This window comes from Mchenga conophoros, linkage group LG1, assembly GCF_057382185.1.
Source record: "Mchenga conophoros isolate Kocher_MC1m ecotype Shallow Benthic linkage group LG1, M_conophoros_male_GT1.1, whole genome shotgun sequence".
NCBI classification, from domain to species: domain Eukaryota; kingdom Metazoa; phylum Chordata; class Actinopteri; order Cichliformes; family Cichlidae; genus Mchenga; species Mchenga conophoros.
This window is the reverse complement of record NC_140526.1, coordinates 24,721,102-24,740,341: the sequence shown is the minus strand read 5'-3', so window position 1 is coordinate 24,740,341 and position 19,240 is coordinate 24,721,102. Positions and strand designations below refer to the sequence as shown.

General features: G+C 39.3%; 1 protein-coding gene across 1 annotated transcript; it reads right to left on the bottom strand.

Moving 5' to 3' along the window:
• Positions 1 to 10,287: 10,287 nt before the first annotated feature.
• Positions 10,288 to 17,595, bottom strand: slc5a7a (solute carrier family 5 member 7a). Its single transcript, XM_085271510.1, has 9 exons — positions 16,751 to 17,595; positions 15,785 to 16,010; positions 15,444 to 15,557; positions 14,982 to 15,137; positions 14,699 to 14,847; positions 14,365 to 14,508; positions 13,560 to 13,713; positions 12,402 to 12,619; positions 10,288 to 12,288 (listed from the first exon to the last, which is right to left on the bottom strand). The coding sequence occupies exons 2-9, from the start codon at positions 15,966 to 15,968 to the stop codon at positions 11,614 to 11,616; spliced, it is 1,794 nt and encodes a 597-aa protein (XP_085127636.1). The 5' UTR covers positions 15,969 to 16,010; positions 16,751 to 17,595; the 3' UTR covers positions 10,288 to 11,613.
• Between the last annotated feature and the right edge of the window lie 1,645 nt (positions 17,596 to 19,240).

The following is a 19,240-nucleotide window of genomic DNA, read 5'->3' as shown; positions in this document are numbered from 1 at the left end:
CTGCTGCCACTACTGTAGTCAATAAAATCATCAGTGGTGTAGTCCACAGTGTCACGGTCATCGTAGTTGTAGTCCACAGTGTCACAGTCAACAGTGTTGTATTCAACTGTGTCTTGGTCAATATTGTCAGGGATTGGACGGGGCCGTCGCCTTTTGGAAACTCTGCACAGAAAAAACAAAATCATGTAAGAAAAAATGTACATGGAAGAATAAAATGGATTATGATTACAAAACCTGCATCTATGTCAGTGGATGACAACAAAGAACATGTAGACCAGCACTAACCTGTGTAAAGTCTCCTTGTAGGAGATTAACGGCTCTCCTTGGCCGTAATAGCCGTTAGACTGAAGTCTTTGGCTTCTTCTCAACATGGCTGTAAAATGAAAGGGAAACATGGGGTTAAGTGAGTCTCTAACACAAAGCTTATCAGACTTCATAACTATGATTTGAGCATGTTTCCATCAGAAGCAACTCTGTGCAAATCAGTGCAGATTCTCTTAGATATAAACTTCACGGTGCCAGCTTGTTCTTTTTAATGAACAGAATTATATTTGAATCACACCCATATATGAAATGCGCTCTTAATACAGAATTTTATTTTTCCAGCGTCATATTGTTATGATTCATATCATAGCAACAGATCACAACATTTTCTTGTTTTTCTTGCAAAAAATCTCTTTCAAATGTCAGTTTGTTTGTTCACAATGTAGTTTTTAAAATTCAGAAAAAGAGGAAATCACCACAGCGGTAAAGAAAAGCTCAAAGCAACTAAAAGAATTTGGCCTAAAATCGTATAAAAGGGTCTTTAAGAATTAAAAACTCTTTGTTTTTATAGTTAATATACAAAAGGAAATCAATTTTTATCAGACAAGCTGCGTCTAACAGGTAAGCAGTAAAATCACCTTTACAGTAGAATGTAGCTACTAAAAAGTGCTTTTCTGACATAATCAACTGGATATCATTTTTAAAATGTTTAGATTTGAAACACATATATTAAAAGTAAGATGTGAAGCCAAAACATACTCTGTTTTTGTACTTGCTGATTTTTAGTCTAAAGATTGCACTTACCTTCACTTAAAACGAAAGTTGAAGAAACTGAATCGCTAAGTGTGCTTTTCCGTAAATTTGGACGTTTAGCGCTTCTCACTGAACTCATCTGAACCAGAAAATTTAGGTGCAGAAGAAAAATTTCAAACCGCAGCTTTTTCAGCGACGTTACAAACAGACACATGCACAAATCGAATATGACGCACGCGCGTTCCATAAGAGCAGCACTTCGTGTGCGCACGCGCAAAGGTGTGAGCGTAGATCTGTTTTGTTTTTTTTAATGAAATTTGCTCGAAATTTACCTTTCCTTCTCAGTCCCTTTATAAACACCGCATCATATTGTCAAAATTCATACAGCACAACACATGCGCTCACGAGCCCATGTGCAAAGGTGTGTTGCAGTGAATGAAGGAAACTTTTCCATATTCACTGTCACTAATTTGTTTGATTTTGCTGTGAGAAAATTGTGACGTATATGAGAATGAGGGAAGACCACGGTCATTTAAATACGGTATTAAAGTGTAATGAAACTGTTTCTCAGAGGGAAAGCGTGGTTTTAGGAGACTCGAGCCAAACATTAGCGGGCATCATTCTAGCTTATAATCAACAACGGATCCAAAGGATCCGGGCTAGATGAGCTGGGAAGCGACCGATCCAAATCGGGTCCAGTCATGATCTGTTCCAAACTCGCTGTGCAAGTGGACTCCGATCCGGACCCGGGTCGCGGATCCGTTACAGAGCCTGTAATGTCTTATTTATTTTGGTAAAATACGTTACTTCTTTTAGGCCATCTAAAACATCTTTATTGTTGCAATTTCTGCTATCCTCTTTGCCAGATTACTCTTAAAAAACACTTTTTCTCATGGTTCTCCCTGTTTAGTTATAAGATTTTATGTTTCAAATTACCATAAAATCACAGCAGACAAAGGGTGAAAAAACAACAACATCTAAGCAAAGAGAAAGACTGCTTAGTCAGTCCAAATCAAAAGTTCAAGAGAAATGCTAGAGTCTAAAGCAAATAATCTTCTGTGTGAAGTTAGACAGGGAGTTCACTGAGCCCAGAAGATATGGGGAACAAGTCCAGGAAGGAATCAGTATCCGGCAGAGGTGTAGTTTCACATAAACACAAAGTGCAGTCAAATGGGTTACAGATTATGTTGAATCACTGTTAATATGATTGAGGAAAGGGTCAGAGATTTCAACAAATTCAAAAGTGTCAGCCAGATGATAGCGAACCTCTTCAATACACAAACGTGCAATCCTGTCACATAGCCAAACCCTAAACAAGGGGAGAGATGGTGATTGCAGGCTCTTTTAGCTACAATCATGCTGGCTTTCTGAAGGGGACGAGGTTGTTATGTTTTAAAGAAATTTAATTCAGCCCAATTGAATTCATTTTAAGTAGGGGCAATTCACAATAACACTGTGCTTAACAAAATTAGCTTCATATGTTTTTCATACCTCACTCATGAACGGGGTGGGAAAGTCCATTTTCAGCCCTCCAGTACTGAAAATCAATCCTGGTGGATGAAGAGAAACACAGAATAAGAGATGAATAAGAGAATATGAGATGCTTAATCCAGAAGAAAGTGTTGTAGTCAACTGTGTCGGGGCCAGAAAGGGGCCAGAGATGTCACCTTTTGAAAATATACATGTGTATTGCAGTTGTTGAAGAAAACTTTTCTACAATCATTCCTGTGTCCCAAGTTAAGTGTGTTTCAAATATTAATAAATATTGTTCTTTTCATAAAATGTGGTTATATTTGTTCAAATATTTAGGGTTTCTCAGAGGGAAAGTGTGATTTTAGGAGACTCGAGCCAAACATTAGCGGGCATCATTCTAGCTCAGGGGTGCCCAATCCCGGTCCTCGAGAGCTACCGTCCTGCAGCTTTTAGATGCATCCCTACTCCAACACAGCTGAATCAAATGGTTTGATTACCTCTTCAGCATGCCATCGTGTTTGGCAAAGGCCTGATAACAAGCCATTCATTTGATTCAGCTGTGTTGGAGTAGGGATGCATCTAAAAGCTGCAGGACGGTAGCTCTCGAGGACCGGGATTGGGCACCCCTGTTCTAGCTTATAATCAACAACGGATCCAAAGGATCCGGGCTAGATGAGTTGGGAAGCGACCGATCCAAATCGATCCAAAGGTTGCCGGTTCGAGCCCCGGCTCCGACAGTCTCGGTCGTTGTGTCTTTGGGCAAGACACTTCACCTACCACGTACTGGTGATGGCCAGAGGGGCCGATGGTGCGATATGGCAGCCTCGCCTCTGTCAGTCTGCCCCAGGGCAGCTATGGCTAACTGTAGCTTGCCTGAGTGAATGAATAGTGGAATTGTAAAGTGCTTTGAGGGTCTTGAATAGCGCTATATAAATGCAATCCATTATTATTATTTAAACCAACTGTTAAGTATTATTATTCATATTGCCGCATTCATTGACCTTGTTTATAGGTAATTTCATTGTTTAATCACGTTAAAATGTTCCTAATTTAATGTTTAAAAGCACTTGAAAATCCCATGTAAAATTAGGGCAACAAACTGTATTGTCATTACTGAAAATAGCCGTATTTTTATGAGAAAGTTATTTTCTGGTATTTTCTGGTATTATTTTGGCACCCCAGCTGCCGGAATATTACTGTTTTTTTGTTCAACGAGTCATTTACACCAGATTAAATATGAATCCACAATCATTTTTTGGTACAACACCGGTCCAGAGACATTTTGCCATCCAGGCTTGGCTGGATCATCCCAAGGGCATGCTGGACACTTGCCCAGGGGACCATGCACTGTTGGGGGCTCATCCAAGAGATTAATGACAAAAAGATCAGAATTATCTTAAATATTAGATGTTGAAAAACTATTATCAAAACATAGAGATATAATTTTTTTCTTAACACTTACATAATTGGTAGAATACCGTAATGTGTATTCCACATGCACCTTTCTTTCTGCCCTTCACTGCTGAGGCTGATGGTCTCACTCAGAGTCAGCTTGCTAGTGGATATGATATTTCCAACATGAATGAAGCAGCCAAGACAGGAAACGGCAAAAATGGGGATGTGTAACTTTTATAAAACTGCCATTTTTATTCAATCAATTCAGGATGAAAACATTAACATTGACGTTAAAGTTGTTGAGATCTTCAGTGCAATGACATGCGAGCTAATCCAGAGGTTAGCAACTCACAATATGACCTTTAAAGCTTATTCAGATGTCCTCATATTGCACAAAAGACTTATTGGCAGACATCTCTCCAATTATCACCAGGATACAAGTTTGCATGTATCACTGGTTGACTTGGCTTCATAAGACAGTGCTGTCTTCTCCCAGCATCCACAGGCGGCTAGGAGGGTTGTAGTACACCAACCAGACGTCCTTCCACCTCCACCTCTTCAATTTGATAGCTTCAGGCTTGAGCCCACCATCTAATACTACGCATCTACAACAAAAGGGGGGGTTATTTCTTTTTTACTGTAACATGAAAGTATGAAAATCATTTCCAAAAGGCTGTTAAGTAACCAGTATGCTGAAAGTTATGTCTCAGTGATAAATGTAATGATGAACAGAATCAACCATCTGAGATTTCCCTCATCCCTGGATGATTGATGCACAGGCTCTTTCATGTTCCCTTCTCAGGTTGCATCTGGATTTGTTTGACATCTGACAAAAACAAACCAGAATTATGACTCATTAGTTTTGTGATTTAGAATATTTGTAGACTTTTGAACAAGTGTGCCCTCTAGTGGGCACTTTGGCTGAAGCTGTGTATGTGATGTATAAAAGTCAGATAAACCTGTAAATACCTTTAATTATCTGATACTGATTTTCAGTCAGTTGTTAATCAATAATGTAATTAATAATCAAAATTACTTCGTATAAGAAACAGTGAGTCCAGTGTAATTCATCTTTACCATTTGCAATCTGTTCTAAGAATGAGGCCTTGATGAAAATGATTACCTTCACATCATCTATGACAAAACAACAAAGGCATCATCCCTGTGTCTCGATCTTTGAAGTAATGCATTTTCTAATTCATTAGCATACAATGTTTCTAATGCATTAAACAATTTTAACAACTGCTTCAAAAACATCTGTGTCACTGACATGTTATAACAAGGACTTTATTTTCTTTTGAAACAGTGAACAATTAACGCTGATCGTGTCTTGTTTACAGTTTAATTGGTGGATCTGTGGGTGTGTCTTTGGAGCTTCAACGTGCCAGCTCAGTCTTTAAATGGTTAGTTTGTCACCTGCAAATTAATTTTGGTTTTAGGACATTTATTGTCACCTAGTTAATATTTGAAGAAACCCATAACTGCACTCTGTTTAAAAGCTGATTTCTATGTCATGTGAACTAGTCACATGAACTCCTGTTAACTTCATTTGTTGATGCTGAACTGCAGACGCACACTTTGACTCATATCGATACACTTTATTGGTATACTTTCCACTATTGTCGAGCGGTTTTACATAATATTCTTTGTACTACTGTACATGTATGTGTGTCTTTACTTGTGTAGAGTTACTTGTGGCTCCAGTTGTCCTCGTGCTCATGTTGGTTATGTCTTTTCTCCGTCTCACCTTCTCTCAAGCTTACTTCTGCACCCTGATGCTCCTCAATCAGCTCTAATGGATCTTCTGGCTCAGATTCAGCTCGAGCACTGATTGTGATACTAAAGACACTCCAATACGCATGCATAAAGCACACGTAGGCCAGGGCGGAGCTGCGGGCAGATATACGTCACGATGAGCTCAGAGGTAGGATGACCCTTTCCTTCTTTCTTTGTCCTTTGTTTCGTCTCCTATGCTGCACCATTTCTGAACCACAGTGTTACTTTACTGCTTTGTATTGAATTTAATCAAATACAATCCCAATAATTATCTAATAAAACAATAGTTCATCTTGTTAAGCTACTTAAAATACCACTAAATCATAGCTGTAGTTAAAATTACAGGACAGCTGAACTGAATTTTTATCTAAAATGTGGCGTCTTTAGTCCTGGGTCACCCACCCCCATCCCCACTCAGGCTCTTGTGTGTTTAAGTGTGTATATGAAAGGTTCACATCAGTCCTTTCCACCCTCTGCGTCTTCATTCAAAGAGTGCACACGTCCCTTGGGGCTAATGTGTTTTTTTTAATGTTTGTGTGTGTATGTGTGGAGTGTATGGCCACGACATTATTCTCATCACTGACTTTCTATGGGAGGAAAAAATGATGGTCCAGCCAGCACACCCGTTCCTTCCTGTCTTTAGAAAAGAGATGGGCTGAAGGCGAACCTGCTGTGAAGCAGAGCAGCCCTCAGGAGATCAACAAGACATGTAGAGAAATAAAGATACTACAGACGCATCAGCATTGTACAGCTTGCTCAATTTTCCAAACTAACTTTGTCAAAGAAAAAGGTCCAACTCACATTTTTCTCAGGACACAATATTAAAATATACATTGTACATACATTGTATGCTTCATATGAGGGTGGCTGTCGATCCCCAACTTCTCCAGTCTACATATTGATGTATCCCTGGGGAAGATACTCAACCATGACAAGGTGATTAGGTACAGACATTAAAAAAAAAAAATTAGTTGAATGTGTGTGATTGGGTTAATAAGTACCATGGTTATCAATACATCTGAACAAGAAAATATATGACTGCAAATTTGAAAGGACTGCCAAGAATGTGAGACAAATGTTCATTTTGAAGGCACCTGTTCACCAGGATCGACAAAGATGTCTTTGATTAAGAGAAGAAAAGTGGAATATTTCAGCCAGTTTTGGGTTACCCACCAGCAAAATGTTGTCAAATGTAGTCAAACCACATGTAAACTTAGCAGTATATTCAACCAAAACAAGCAAAAATGTAAAACTAATCATCATGTTGCACTTGTTTTTCTTTTCTTTCGTTGTTTTTTTGTCTCTACACACTGACCATGGTGCATCGGAACAATTTGATTCTCATTGATCGAGTAGAGCTGATGGCTCTCCCCTACTTGTAAAATCTGGATTTAAGCAAGTCTGTCAGCCACAGCTAGAATTCCATATTGCTGAAGCTGATTCGTGGCTCTGACTCATTAAGAATTAGTAGGTTTGCTGATTGCAGAGCATTTGTCTCATTCCTGCGGTGAGCTCTAGACAGTCTACCTGCAGCCAGCACGAATGGAACAAAGCTGCTTGTATAATTAAGTTCTCCTGGCTGATTCGATTAGAGCAGCCATTGCATTCATTTTGCTGCAGATGTTCCTCAGCTGCTTGGAGAGACTAATGGAGGAGATGGACAGATATATGGGAAACAATTAGACGTGACATTATTGTACGGTGTGTTTGTGTACACATCTGTTCATACATTGGAAAAAAAGCATCATGTTTGTACCTAAAAGCAGAAAAAGCATTATTTTTATTTCTTTATTTCAATTTGCATTACTACATCACACACACAGCACCACATTTGTCCTCAAATGGACATCGCTTGTTTGTCTTATCCCCTCCTCCCATGTTTCAATTAGCTCCCTTGTGATTAAATTAGGGGACATTACTTAAGAAGGACATAAATAGCAGACATGATAATGGTGCATGAGCCTTAGATAAGATATGAGCTTGTGTCACATTGTGTGCAGAGGAGATAGAGAATGCATGTCCAGATTTCATCAAAGGTTTCCTCCACAGTGTGCATTTTATATTATTACTTCACTTTGTATATCGGTGTATTTGACCATCACTGAGCAGGATGATGCACAGGGGACTCCCCCCCCTAAAAATAAATAAATAAATAAAAAAAATAAAAATGTTTTTTATAATACCAGATAATAAAAAACACATTTCTTTGAGGTATCAAGCATTTTAGCTGCTTTCTAGTCTGTGTTTCAGCACCAAGACAGGGTTAAGTGATTGGGGCTTGGAGCTTTACTAAAATAAGATTTCTCCTTATTAGATAGAGTCTTAATAAATGAGCAAAGGGCTTTTGAGATTGCCTTCACAGTGCCACGGCTCCAGATGATGAGGCTAGCTTGTATTCAGTTTTTATTAACTTGTAAAAATAGTTTAAAATGTGATTTAATCACTTCAGGGTTATTTGAATTTGTCTTCAAAAGTGGGTATCCTAAAATGCAATTCACTTCCTTCTTTGCCATAACATAGTTTTAAAAATATAAAAGTCTTAAAGTGAAAATTCCTTTGGCTTGATTATTTGCTGCATTACTGTTAGAAATACTCTGCCAGATAGTGTTTGTTTAATGTTAATGTTGTAATGTTTATATTTTTACTGTACGTTATTCTTGTGGCGCCGTGGCTTTACGTGTGTTGATGCGCTTTGTTGTGAGCTGTTTTGGTGTCACAGTATTGTTGTTGGTTGCTGGAAGCTCAGTCTCTTTCAGAGCTTTAAAAAAATAAATAATAACCAATCCTCACAGCAAATGGCATTTTCCAGCAAGCAGTTTGATACCTGAACAGCTACCTTACCTCGAGTCTGCTCTTTAAATTTATGCCCGACTGCAGCACGTGAGATGTGTATCTGAATGTGCCGTCTGTAATCTCATCTCCTTGTGTCCACATTCAGGGAAAGCGGGACCTTGATTCCAAGAATTCCTGCTTGTCTCTTCAGGTTGGTCTGGGAAAATGAGCTCACAAAGAAATCAGAGAAGACAGCTGAAGCAGATAAAGTGCAGTGAAGGAAAAGTGTCTTAAGACTTTTATAAATGAAAGAAATTTCCACCGGCTGCTGTTGGTAAGACCGACATAAAGAATGTTGGGGTCTCAGTACAGTAAGTGTTACTTGGGAGAAATTTAATAACAAGTCACATCACTAGACTACAGTGAGATTTGAAAACCTCTAATTAAAAAAACAACAAAAAAAAAACCTTTTTACTCCCCCAAAAATTATTGATCCCGTTTAGGGAATTCTTTGTTTGCTGGTCTCCTTTTGAGATCTAAGTGCATATTTTAACAACATCCCTTCGTAGAAGAACAGATGAAAAGAAACAATTAAAAAAAACATTAGAATTTCACGATGAAAACAAAGACCAAACTATCAATGACGCCTGCAAAGACATCCCAGGAGACTCTAAATATATCTAGTGCTTATGAATCAACAAATCTGTTTTGGTTTGTGTCCAAATTCTCTCCAGATGACAGTCCTCTGCAGAAAACCCTCCCCCAACAATCTCCTCCTCCCGTAAAGGCCTGGATAAATGGATTGACTTTTGGGCAAGTGACAGTTCCCCCCCCCATAATTGTTAATTATCATGAGTGCTCTCTGAGGTACTTTCTATGAATGGAGATGGAACTCGCTCTCTTTCTCCACCCTCTGTTCTCTTTATGGGATTGCTCCAAGTCCTCAAGGACGTCAAGAAAGGACACTGATAATGTAGGGAGGCGGTGTGGCGGATGGGTGGGGCACCTGCGTCATTCCTGCGCTATTCCGGAGCTGGTGAATTTTATGGCATCGGACGCCATTAAGGTACACCACCCAAGTCTTATCTGCCCCGCCTGATCACGAGCAAGTCTGCCCACCCTCGGATGGCTCCTCCCTGAGTCCAGATGACAGAGAGTCCAGCACTTAAAGTAATGTAAATAACCAGAGAGGAGAGCTATTTTAAGATGCCATCTTTCACTGTGGACAAGGAGGGGAACAAAGATGCAAGCCAAGCGATTGTAATTTCAGTCACGTTTTTGGACGTTTTCTTGTTCCTCAGTCTGCCATCCAGCTAGCTGAAGGGCCTAACAAACAACAACACGTCTGGAGAAGCAAATTCATGTTCAGCCTGTCCCTGCATGAAAGAAAGTCTACATGTCAAAATAACTGACAGCGGGGGGGTCGCAAGTGGTTAGCTCGCCAGAATATAAGGAAATGATTACAATTGGCTGTAATACTCTAAAATAACAGAAGAAATAGATATCTGAGGCTTTTTCTGGTCTTTGTTCCTTCTTTTTGTAAATTATAGGTTATTTTTTTCTAATTTAGTGTGAGTGAATAATAATCCTTTTGGTTGAACCCCTGCAATATGAGTCACAGCAATCACATGCCATTAAGGTTGGAAACCACTACCATAAAACCCCCACAACAAGACCTCATCCCTGAAAGCTCACGGTTCTCTGTGCGTTTCGTTCCCGACTGAATAAAACAGAGAAAGCAGCTAAAAGAAATATATAAAGAAATATAGAAATGGACGTGCTTAATGGAAATATGACAACTTCAAATATTCAGTATTGAAGATCATTAAAAAAACAGACAAGAAAGAAGTGAAGTGACAATTTTCTCTTCTTATAAAAATTATTTTTATATATTTTTATAATTTGCTTTTTTTATTGTTTCAATTTTTTATGACATCAAAAATAAATAAACATCCTTCCTATCGTATATGAATAATTTTAACCAGCATTATTTGTCATCCTTGATTTTTTTCTCCACTCTTGTATGTACATAAAGATACACATCACAGAGAAAATAATCTGTACACTGCTGACAACAAGCAAACAACAGATCCGTCTGAACCTGCCACCACATTGTTCTGCAACTCTTTGCAAATCATGAATAAAAGCTAGAAGTACACTATCGGATATAATCCGATTTTTTTTTTCTGTTTTTTTCTTTTTTGGTAGAGGTTACATTCATATTCAAGTCTTAGTTCACTGCAGTCTCACCGGCATCAGAGCTGTGGAAACGAGAGCATCTGTTTTACCGAGCTTCATTAAGGCAGCTGATTACAAGATCATTTTAAACACTAGTTTACATACTTTAAAACAGTGTCTACACCTGACATTAAAGAGAATATTAGCTAATGCTTCAAGTCTGCTACCATCACTACTGCTTGTATATTTTCTACACGGCGTGGCACGTGATTCGTGCCTTTCTTGATTCACAGTAATTATGAGTATAGGTTCATTGATCTATAACGAACATGAGAGACGTGACTTCCTGTCTGTCTTTATGTGGAATTGTGTGAGAACTAATTTATATATGAAAACCCAGTTTAATAAAAGAGAAAATCATATCCATCATCTCCTTTTGCTGATCTGTTTCAGTTACTCTCACAGGCGGCGCTCTGTAATCATTTCCGTACAGCTGTTAAGGTGTGTGTGTGTGTGTGTTATTGCTTTCATCTGATTTGTACATTGAGTCTAAACAGTGGTTGTGCTGTCAGTCTGTGTTGTACTTCTGATTGAATATTTCACCCTCTTTTGCTCTGTGTGAACAGTAGCATCTTTCAGCAAGTGAGTGCCTTTCTTGTTATCGATGGAAAATTAATAATCAATTAAAAAGTCTCTAAACACAGTTTTCACCAAACCAGTTAATAAAAAGAATGAATATATAGTAGAAACAGCTATTGATAAATACTCTGAGTGTATGTATGTATGTAGGCGTGTTTGCTTTACTTCACAGAAAGACCGCTTCATGTCTTGACAATCAGCAAGCTGCTACACTATATATCCTGGCACGTAGCTGTTATCCAGTCAGGCGGGGTGCTGTATTTGTAGTCCCGTAAGACGATGTTTCTTTGCTGTCTTTTGATTCTCTGTCAGTTCAGTCAATTGCTCACTTTTTGTTTATTTAATTTTCTTCATTTTACTGCGTCATTCTTCCTCGTGGTGGGAGGAGTCAGGGCTGGACTCTTCCTCTTCCTCCTCTACTGTTTCTGTTGGCAACGTATCACGGCGTGTAAAGGCAGCCGCCAAGGTCACACTCAGCCGCGGTTTCATGGGCGCCATCTCCGACAGCCCGATGGCGTTGCCACGAGTCACAAGCGTAGTTTTATCCATGATCTCTCCGCTGTGCTTGGACACCACGGCATCAAGAAAGTCGTATTTGTGTGAAATCTTGCCACTCTCAAACAGGTACTTTGCCAGGTATGAGACAGCAACGTTACCCAGAAAGGAGGCCAGCATCGATACGGTCTTGAAGGGGAACTTTTGGACAACGATTTCTTCCAGTTCTCCGGTTATATGGTGCTTCCGCTGCTCAGTCATCCAGCCGGGGTAGTAAATGAAGGGAGGAAGCTGCAGGTAGGGCTCACCTCCGCCTATACGCAGCACCATACCAAACAGATATGCAGCTACTGAGCCGTAAGTGTTGGTTCCTTTGACAAAGAGCACACTGAGCAGCTGGGGGAAGATGATGACGTAAACCAGATCTGAGCTCAGGTACCAGAGGCCGTAAACCGTGCCGGTTACCAGGGCCATCAAGGTGGCAAGACCACCGAATACAAAGATAGTGATACGCATCACCCACACAATTTCACGGTCAGATGCCTAAGCAGAAAGATAGAAGCGAAAAATACACGTCAAGATGAATTTTATTTAAACTTAAAGAGAAAACTGTTAGTGCATAATTACATGTGTCCAAGGACCAGACATGCACTTACTGACTGTCTGAAGGCAAGCTGGTAGATGTTCCTTGCAAACATGGAGCTTGCTGAAAGGATGGAGGAGTCTGCAGACGACATGACGGCTGCAGAAACTGCTCCCAGGCCAAAAAAGGAGACAAATGGAGGGCAAAGGTGTTGGAGGACAATGGGTAATATCATATCTGCTTCAGTTTTGTTTTTAGGGGGAATGGCACCGTAGGATGTCTGGTTCCAGTCTGAGGACGGCAAAATAAACATTTTAAAAGACATCCGTGATGAACAGAAGTGCAAAATACACCCACTAATATCTATAAATCTATACAAGCACATTCATGCAGAGAAATTCATAATTCTGCACCAACGAAATTCAACCAAATAAACAGAGAAACATTAAAGCCATAGCTGGACATGCACAACATGTTAAATATTAAATATATTTGCACTGGAGAATCACATTTGTTCTTTTAAATTTCTTGCTTCTGCAAATAATAGATATAAATAATATATATTTTAGTACAGGACAAAACAGAGCAACATCACCTGTTCACTGAGGAATCTGAAGCCAGAAAAAAATCTGAAGATCAAACTACTAATTCGGTCCCTTGCCTCCCTCTAATGTAATATTTACACAACCAGCATGGTTATTAAACTGATTGCTGTTTCATTATGGATGAGGCGAACCAGCTGCTATTTACCAGGTTCTCTCAGATCTAAGGGCAACATGGATCCATCCAGAGCAGTCCCAAACAAACACACACACACACACACACACACACACACACACACACACACACACACACACACACACACACACACACACACACACACACAAACAGACATAGAATGACACCTTCTTCTGGCTTTATACACAACATAGAAGTACTTCACAAAAGACATGAAAAGAATATAAGATAGCAGCATCAGGTACTTGGCATCTATGGCTAAGTACTGGGAGGCAAACCCATGGCACACTTTGGCTGAAACACACTCATTGTTGAATCCAACCTTCGTTTTTCATCTGAAGGTTCTTGTATAGATGTGACACTATTGTGAAGTATCAACACCTGCCACAGTATTCAGGACAGCACTTCCACTTTACCATGATGACAGAAGACAGAGCTGCTGACCCTCATCATACATACATATATGAATACACCATACATTATTGTCTCTAACCTGTGGAGGCCCCGATGGCCCCGATGAGAACGGAGGGCACAGCCATGACGAGGCACCCGAAAGCAGCCAGAAAGGAAAGGACCTGGGCGTACGTAGCCGAAGAGGCTGACAGGACTCTCTGGAAATACACTTGCCAAGGTATTCCTCCTAACATCTGCAGCACAGTTCAAATCAAGTGAATAGCACTCACGGTCAATATAATCTCATTTATTATAACCCCAAATCATAAATCTGTACAACAAGCAAAATCCTCTAATCAAAAAGATTTTTAACTGGGGGGGATAAGAAAGTTATTAAAAGCACAAGATGAGGTCATGATTGAAGGAGAAAAATACTTTTAATCATTTGCATTTAATTTGTGTTTGCATAAAAACATTTAAAAAAAACCAAACTGTGCTATAAAGTAAAACCACATTACAGTCAACTATTACAGCTTCACAGCAGCTGCCGGTAAGCGGAAGATTCATTTTGAGAGTCTAATACATTTTATTGCTGCAACAAGCAGTTATTACTATGGCAAATTCACTTTTAGATGATTTATCAGAGTAATCAGCTGGCAGAATTTGTCTCCAAAATAAAAGAAGAAACTAATACAAATGTAAATCAGTGGTTACTATAGTTCACCGATTTTAAATGCCTCTGATTGGCAGCATTCACTATTTTCAGCTCATTTCAGTCATTTTGGAGTATTTGATCAACAAATCGTCTCACAATTTAATTTATCCATCTAATTAGTGTCAGTATTTTTCCAGGGTAATAAAGCAGTGAGATAAAACATGAGATCAACAGCTCGTGGTTACAGTACCAAGAGGCAGAAGTTGTCAATCCAGACCCAAGTGTCCCCCTTCTGGACGCTGCCTATCCAGGGTGACTGGTACAAGTGCTTCACGGCAGTAACAGTGATGTCTGACACCGCAGGGTTGATCAAAGCAAAAGGGACACTGATCCACTGCAGACAAGAAAAACAAGTATCGATGGAAAAGAAGATGAGAAGAGAGACGCTGCATACAAGAAAATCCAAATAAAAGAGGGTTCTTAAAAAAATATATAGAGGTGAAGCAGTATATATTTGCATGTTTTTTGTTACACTACCGTATATTAATGAGGGTGATTTAATTTTCAGATTGGCGTGAACCTACCAGACCAACAAAGATACAAAACAGCTGCACAACATCTGTGTAGGCCACAGAGTAAAGTCCTCCAACCAGGGTGTAAAAGATTGCAATAAGCGCAGAGATGACCACGGACATCTTAATGTTGATGTCCACGATGACACTCAGAGTGGCACCTGAGATCGTGAAGAGATGAACAGATTGAAAGGATGTTATGATCACTGCAGCATCATGAAGTCAAATGATGAAGCTTGACTTCACTGACCACACCGATCGCTTATCTTGTACTGATTACAACAGTAAAATTTACCGAGGGCTGATAAGATGGCGGCAGACCAGAAAATCTCGCCCATGAGAGCAGGTATGAAGAGAAGGCCTCCCATTCGTTTCCCGTACAGCTGCTGGAACGGGTCCAACATAGTGACGTAACCTCGTGAGCGCATGGGCTTAGCAAAAAAGAGACCACCTGGTACAAAGGGTGCACACATTACATATTATGTCCACAGCCCCTGGCAGAAAAAAACAACAAACAAACAAAAAAGCAAACCTAAAGCGTCCCCCTCAGACTCTTTAGCAGAATAATACTTGTAGAGGTCTGATTAGCACCCAGTAAGTAAGAGCATTAAAGTGCTGCTTTGTTTAAATGTAAATGGGTAGAAAGATATCAGATCTGTGTCCAAATTGCCCCAAATCCTTTCTCAAGCAATATAATATCTCAGAAGCAATATAAAATCAGCAATTTGCATTATTTTAAACACAAAGAAACACTCACCCAGAACTAGACTGAGTGCATATCCAAATGGGGCTTGAGCCCAAGCCAAGCCATAATCTGGAAGATACACATACTCTGCAGTGCCATTGATGTACCCTCCTCCAACCCAGGTCGCTGGAAATTTTGCACATACACGCATCAGATTAAAGCTTCCAATATGAATTATAATGAGCAAAAATCTGAACACAAACTTGGCCAAAGTGAAATACATTTACAGAACTAATTAAAACAATCAGAAAATATTAATTTAAGCTCATTCCACTTATTAAAAGAAGAAAGTGTCTTTAAAAAAGACACCAATCTCCTTTGTGTCACTTAGTTATAACAAGTTAAAACCTCACCTGTCATGGTGAATCCACCCACAAATAATCCAATATCTCTCCCTCCGACCATGATGGTTTCGCTGCGGTCGGTGCCCTCCGCCTCTCCGGAGTGCTTGTTCTTCCATGCCGCCCAGATGCCGACGAACAGGATCAGCAGATAAAAGACCGCGATAGCCACAAGCCCCTCTACATGGATGGTCATCGTCGCAGCGGTCTTCCGCTAGGAACGGGAAGGCATCAAGACCTGTGTGGAGTCAAAGTTAAAAAAAAAAGAAGTAATTATTTGGCTTTTATTTCCGACTTTTGGACAAGAAAGTGACAGAAGCAACATGTTGAATTGTTAGGTTGGTTTGAAATAAATGTATAAAAAATAAACATCTTTCTATGCTCGATTTGATGTAATGACTACTTTAACTTTTAAAATGGTAAATTACTTTTTATTCCCTGTTGCCGATACAGAAGCAAATTTCATGTGCTTTTCTACCTTTACAAACAAAAGAAAAAAAAAATCGAGGTAAAGATTAACCACAAAAAGCTCTTTATAAAAATATGTTTTTTGGCTATTTTGGGGTAAAATCATCTCCACATTATCGCGTAAGATGAAAATGTATTGAAAATAAATACCATGTTTTCTTGGTACGGTTTATCAAAATAACATGATACAGCCCAAGGTGCATGTTGCCTTGTTGGGGAAAAAACATAGAAACGATTCTTTAAATAAAAAATAAACCAAACAAATTGTTCAGAATTCATTTTAAAAATGGTCAGCGGTCCTATGGTAATAGACTTTGGTCTGTCCTTTTCTTTGTCTGTCTCCTGTAATGAATCATGTACGTAAAATTCAATTTACGCACAGAGCGCATGAAAAAAAAATCATTACCCATTTTTGACACGTTAAAAAAACAAGAAAGCGTCCTGTGCAAAAAGCTATTTGCTAAATGCTTCTAAAAATGTAGGAAAACTTGAAAAACATGCAGAACTTACCTGAAGTATTTTTAGAGTCATGTGCTGGGGCACTTAAGGGTAACGGAGCGCGTAACAGACTTTTTCTGAAGACCCTCGACCTTCCGCCGCACAGTGAGGAACAGTCAAATTGAACTGTTGGTGGAGGTCTCCCGGGTGACTTACTGAGGCTTATAAAAGGGGGCAGGTGCCGTTAGAGAACTGAAACCTACGTCAGAGAAACCAAACGTCCCTCTTAATGAGCACCTTGTATTGAAACGCGTCACAGTGTAATGGCTGATGTGAGTGGTGGGAGGGCGGAAGAGATTCCTTTACGCCAAAAGGAGGATGGACGGACATCGTTCACTTTTTAAAGAAGCTCAATAGCCTGACATGAATTTGAATGCGGCGTTTTTACGCACCAAATAATCAATATGTTGTGGGGGAGTTTCAAGCTTCCAGTGGCTCCTGCTCTTCCAAACTCAAGTGATTGATAGTCACTTGACTGCGCAGCCACACTTCACGGCCTTTTGTCCGACGTCCTCTCCTCGTCTCACAATCGCAAACAGCTTTGCTCCGCGCAAGTTTTGAGCGTCGAGGACGTAGAAAGCTTGTCCGAATGTCCTTGCAGGCGAAAAATTATAAAGAGACAAATATCTGTAAATAAAAAATTACTTTAAATATATATCACTCAAATTTTTAATTCCTAAAACCTTCTTGAAGACACTCTCATCTTGGACCTATTAGAACTCGTTTAAGTGTGTCTGCCACTTGCCCTTCAGGATATACTTGAGCTGTGACCACTTAATGGCTTCCTCTGCACGAGCTCGTTTAATCTGGACCTCTTGCCAAAACTGAGGCATCCAATTAGGATGGATCCTGGAGAGCAGCGGAGAGATTTAACGATACGCTCTGACTGGCGAGCACACACATACACACGCGCGCGTATAAGTACAACTGATATCTGATAGAGGGCTGTGGTTTTTACCAAGACAAAAGCTTGTTTTAACTGCTACCCATGTACAGCGCCCTCTTTGGGAAAGACAACATTCTCGTTTCAGCACCAAGGACAGTGGACAATATTCTAACCGCTCAGACTGCGTGAGAATCTGATATGTATGATTGCTACTTCCTTTTAATTATCATAAAGTTAATATTTATATCAGCTGTTATTCCATGATTTCTCTTTGAGCTCTTTTATTTCATTTGATTAAATCATACGGTCAACAAAACAGAGTTAGACATTAGTAATATGACTTTGGAACTTACCCAGTCTAAGAGTAACAAGGGAGTCTAACATGGCTTTTCAATATACGGTTAATTCTGCAAAACACAGTCAAATACGGTTTGTTTAAAGGCCAAATTACGGCGACAATATATCACAGGAGCATGTGAAAAGCTGAGTACTTGTATGATGGCTGAATTAAAAGTATGGTTTTTTTTGTTGACATCTAACTTGATTCTAATCAATATTGATGCCAAAAGCTAAAACATCCGGCAGACAGCTGGAAAGCTTTCTAACGACATGTTTCACAGATGGCTGGGACACAACCCCGATACATTTTCAAGCTAAACACTGAAGCTAAGACTCTACATTTTGTTTAATGGTTGAAGTCTCATTACATACACATTCCTAATAATATTGTTACCTAAAACAGATCAGGTGTGATATATAGCATAATAAGAGCAAGCCTAATAATTGTCATGAATGAATGTTTATGTTTAAAGAAAGTAAATTGGTCAGGGCCCAAGGAGTGGAGGTTTAATGAGCAGCTGTTGCTGGCAGAGCTCAAGATGTCTGAGAGGAAAATCAAGCGCTAAGGAAGTCAAAGATTCACAGAGATGTGTAGAGAGGATTTTCCATATGAAACATCCATCAATTTCCAAAACATGAAACAATTTTTTTCTCCACAAAATGCATTCTTTGAAAGTTAGCACATAGATACAAAAGATAATAAAAAAATAAATAAACAGAGCTTCTGTGAGACACACAGCTTGTTGGGAGGATCTAAGAAGTCTGAGTTTGAATCATAGTCTGGTGAATAAGAAACTTGATCTCTCAGGGAACATCTGCTTGTTTAGAAAATATGCAGGCCTTTGGAGAATTTGAAGAGTTGACCAAACTTATAAAAATAAACAGTCAAGGTTAAAAATAAGTATTCTATCTTCCATTTCTAAGGTTTATCAGAACTTGACAAAATCCTGTCCTTAACCAGGTCTTGAAACAAGATTAATACAACCTGAGATGAACATGACATATTACATATTATTATTTATTAAGTGTGCGCGCCTCTATGCAAGCAGAGGTTTGACAGTCTGTAAAGTCGCAATAAAGTTGCACAGAAAACGATAACATCAAGTTATTCTGCTACACGTGGTTCTACAAGCTGAGTCAGTGTGTATTTAGTTGTTGACACGCTGCTTTTGCTTCATTTTTGCCAAATTAAAAAATTAGATGGTGTAAAAAGTCATGTTTTATAAGTCATCTGCAGTTGTATTTAAATAATTATATTGTGATTATTTTTAATTTTA